Genomic DNA, 4,471 nt, shown 5'->3' on the forward strand with positions numbered 1-4,471 from the left:
AAGTTGTCATTTCAACTTTTTCAAGAGCATTCTTTTTGAATAAAGATTTTACTTATTTTTAGAGAGAGGGGAAGAGAGGGAGGGAGAAGAGCATTCCAGAAATAAAAGAAGAGGCTGCAGAAGAAGTTGGTTAGCATCTACTTCCGCGCAGAAGCCGTTCCCCGACGTTATCCAGAATGATGGCTACATTGATGTAGTATCTTCGTGTGTGTCCTTTAGATTTCTTTTTCTCTGAAAGACGCTGTTATTGATCTGGAAGCTGCTCAATTGACTTTCACCTCAGAAACATTGCTGACTTTAGATGAGACGACTTTGCCATCCACCACCTCCTCTATGATGGTCTTAGTCACTCTCGTCTTGCTTGGGTCTGAAAATCATAGAACCACAATGTCAGCCTGGAAATGGTCTGGGGAAATGCAGGTGTATTCACGGAGTACGTTCTCTTTGGGTAAGGTTACATGAACAACAGTATATGCTTTTAATATGACAAGCAAAACATGTTTTTACTTTTCAATGATAAAGTTATGGACATTCAAAACATGCTTACCTCTTCCTTGGCTGGAACAGCTTTCAGATCTTGAGTCACCAGACACAGAATCCCTGGATTCCATGTTTCTGGATCCTGAGTTTCTGAAATCAGATCCTCCAAAACAAGAACCACTGGAGAAAAAAAAAAAAAAGAATTGTTCTCCTTTGCCTTTGGCCAAGGCGGAAGAAATGCCCCATGCAGAGGGCTGTCCGTGATGAAGGCGGATGTTATTTGAATGGACTGTCCAAGCCCCTTTTTTGGTTTCATCACACATGCACACCAAGGCACGCCTGTTGGCGCACACGTGACTTTCACTTACCCTCCCTCTCCGTCGAGCAGGCGGCGGTAAGTCTCGATCTCCATCTCCAGGCGGGTCTTGACGTCCAGCAGCTGCTCATATTCTGCATTCTGACATCCGGTCTCGCCCCGGATCTGGCAGATCTGCTCTTCTAAGCTACTGATCTGCATCTGAATTTCTGACAGCTGAGCCGCGTAGTTAGCCTCCGTGTCGGCCAGGGTCCCCTCCAGGGAGCTTTTCTAAGAGATAGATAGATACACAGGTAGAACAATCATGATGACAGTAAGAAGTCATCAATGATTTTTAAAAATTACAGAATTTTATAAGGTCCTGGGAGATGTACACTTTTGCCGAGTTACAAGCTATATCATTATACATCACTGTTTTCTTAACTTTTGTTGGCATTACTTTTTTAAAAACTAAATCTTTTCCAGAAACAGGGTATATCATCTTAACTTGGAATGTTTAGTGCTTTCTGTGACCACAGTACAGCCCTTCTTAATACTGCTGTCGTTATGTGCCAAGTGGAACATCTTGGCAAAGAGGGCACACCAAATCCCTTGGCGCCCAGTTGGAGATTTTACAAAGCTCCTTGCACATACCATGGCCAGTTGGGACTGAAGCTCAATTTCCAGGGCCTGCAGGGTCCGTTTCAGTTCTGTTATCTCACTCCTGGCGGAACTGGCCGCTCCAGCATCAGTGGAGATCTGTGCTTGCAGCGAGGCACTCTAAATAAAAACGAAAAGCAGTCACTGTGGGCTGATGGGCTGACGGGAGTGGCTTCTGCAGGCTTAGCCGCTGCTCAGCGGCAATAATCTACCTGCTTGTGGAACTGCTCCTCGGCCTTGCGGCGGTTTTGCTCAGCCAGCTCCTCATACTGTGCCCGCATGTCGTTCAGTAACTTGGTCAGGTCAGTCCCTGGGGCGGCGTTCATTTCTACCGTCACATCTCCTCCAGAGCTTCTTTGCATGTTCTTCATTTCCTAGCATGAGAGAGAGAGGGGGGGGGGATATCAGAGTGATGAAGACAGAAAAGCAATGGACTCCCTGAAATGCATGGTTGAAATTGAGACGTGGAAGTGGCAAAGCCCCACACCAAATTCAGATATAATAATCTGCTCTTTGTTCTACTTTTTTCCCCTGGTCACAAGAGTTGGAAATCCACCCAGATAGAATTTGTTTTATTTTTACTGAATGGCCCTGGGGCAGGGGGGAAGCAGGGAGGCCGGAGCCATTTGATAACGAGGAACGGGCACCTACCTCCTCGTGGTTCTTCTTCAGGAAGGCCAGCTCCTCCGTGAGGCTCTCGACCTGCACCTGCAGGTCGGAGCGAGTCAGGCCCAGCTGGTCCAGGACCTTCCGCAGGCCGTTGATGTCGGCCTCCACGACCTGCCGGAGGTGCAGCTCACTCTCGTACCTGGAAGGGGCCACAGGAAGACAGTACAGTACACTTCACGGAGCACCTCCATGCTGATGTGTTCAAGAAGGAGTTTTCTCCTCTGAGCTACCTGGTCAACAAAGGCTACTATGTTTTTTTTCCCTTGTAAAAAATATGAGCCTAATGTTAATTCTCTTGATGGCTAATATTGTTTATGACAAAAATTGCATTCTCAATTTGTCTTCTTTTCTTACTGGCGGGATGATGGCTTTTATTTAAAGATTGCATTTGGGATGTTTGTGAATTTAGGTCTTCAACCCCTATAAGATTTTTTAAAAATTTAGAATAATTTAAGCAAACAGATTGAGTTTTACTTTTGCTACATTTGTTTTCAAGTCTCCACTTTTCTTACTTCAGTCTGAAGTCATCAGCAGCCAGCCTGGCATTGTCAATCTGCAAGACGATCCCAGCATTTTCAATAGTGGCAGCAATGATCTAGGAAAGGCAAAAATAATGAATGAATCATGCTTTCTACCTTGCGTCTGCATGCCCACCTGTCTGGGTAGATGCCCCTGAGTCAGCTTTTAAAAGTGAATTGCTTTGAGAACTTGCTTAGTAACGGCACCTGGATTGATAGCCCTGGTGTGTTTGGACTGGATCTTTCTGCAAAAAGGTGACCGTTTGCACAGTATTGGAATAGGCACGGAACATTGTTTTATGGAACACAGCTCCCCTGCATGCTTCTGCTACTTTGGAAGACCAGTCATTCTTTGTGAGCTCATTGAGAAAATCGCGTGGAAAATGAGCTTCACTTCTTAAAAAGTCTTAAAAAATATTTTTTTCCATGAAACTGTGGCAAGAACACTTTAGACCCTACCATATTCTTATATAATATTTGTGCCAGATTTTCTAGAAATAAAAATAGTTGTAAAGACTATTTCAATCTAGCAAGACACTGAAGTATGTCAGCCTGCCAGAATTAATCGTGAGATAGATGAAGCTCGTTTTGCCTCGTTGCCATCACTCCCATATACATGTTAACGAGCTGCCTGCCATCGTATAACATTTTATGTAGAAATACTCGAATCTGAGGTGCAAACGGAAAATTCACCTGGTGGGATGTCACATGCAGCCCTGGCAGAGTTAGCGCACACTGAGGCCCATTTTACGTATCCATCAAGCATGTATGTTGCCAAAAAAATTCTTTGACTTACAGCCTTCATTACAGTACGTGTTCTGAATGAAAGCAAAAGAGATCATAGAAACTCAGCTGTGGAGAGTGTCTTACCTGATTTCTGAGGTCTTCAATGATTGGGTAGTATTTGCTATAATCTCTTCCCGAGCCCCTGTCGCCAGACCCGCACCCATGCTTGTGATACCACTCCTTGATTTTGTCCTCCAGATCACTGTTGGCCTCCTCCAGGGCTCTGACTTTGTCTAGGTAGTTAGCCAGGCGGTCGTTGAGGTTCTGCATGGTTTGCTTTTCATTTCCAGAGAAAAGCCCTCCGTCGCCACCCAAGCTGCAGAAGCCTGCACTAGCACCACCACTGAATCCAGAACCGCCACTGAATCCAGAACCGATACCAAAGGCAGAACCCATACCAAAGGCAGAACCCCTACCCATGCCAACACCAGCGCCTGAACCTCCTCCAAAACCACCTCCTACCGAGCAGCTACCAAAACCCCCTCCAAAGCCACCGCTCAAGCCCCCACTCAGGCCACAGCTGCCAGCTCCTCCTTGGAAGCCCCGGGCAGAGCCGCTCCCCAGCCCACATCTGCTTCCTCTGCTGAAGTTGCTGCCACCAGCAGACACCCTGACCACGCTGCTGCCTCCAGCCTGGGAGGAAGAGGTCCGGGATGAACAAGACATGATGCTCCTGCAAACGTTTAGCTTGTCCAGGAGAACAGGAGGGTAAGGGTGAAGAATGTGTTTGCGGGTTGCCTTTTTGGCCCTTATACATACACTTCTAGGGTGTTCCTTTTCTGCGTCACTTCTTAATCCCTGTTACAGTTTTGCTAAACCACAATTGGATCATTTCTTTTTCCTGGACCCACTCTACTGGCTTTGTTTTTGAAGCTGGGTCAGAGCCTTGGGGCATTTACTATATCAAGGAAAAAAAATAAGGTGGAGCAAAGCAAAAACATTTTTTTTTCAGAATTACAGTTTTAATCTTTCAATGGTTTTAATGACTGATAATTCTTTTTTTGAAGGAGTCATTCTATTATATTTGCTTCATGATTTCCCAATGGCAGGGCACATCCCCGGA

At 45.7% G+C, this 4,471-nt stretch overlaps 1 protein-coding gene across 1 annotated transcript; it reads right to left on the reverse strand.

The window, feature by feature from the left end:
• KRT24 (keratin 24) lies at positions 1–4,153 on the reverse strand. Its single transcript, XM_037129725.2, has 8 exons — positions 3,493–4,153; positions 2,617–2,699; positions 2,087–2,243; positions 1,648–1,809; positions 1,430–1,555; positions 849–1,066; positions 548–660; positions 1–367 (listed from the first exon to the last, which is right to left on the reverse strand). Exons 1-8 carry the CDS (start codon positions 4,072–4,074, stop codon positions 264–266), a joined length of 1,545 nt encoding a protein of 514 aa, XP_036985620.2. The 5' UTR covers positions 4,075–4,153; the 3' UTR covers positions 1–263.
• Between the last annotated feature and the right edge of the window lie 318 nt (positions 4,154–4,471).

The sequence above is a fragment of the Artibeus jamaicensis genome, unplaced genomic scaffold (genome assembly GCF_021234435.1).
Source record: "Artibeus jamaicensis isolate MK-2021 breed Jamaican fruit bat unplaced genomic scaffold, CSHL_Jam_final contig_2259, whole genome shotgun sequence".
NCBI classification, from domain to species: Eukaryota; Metazoa; Chordata; class Mammalia; order Chiroptera; family Phyllostomidae; genus Artibeus; species Artibeus jamaicensis.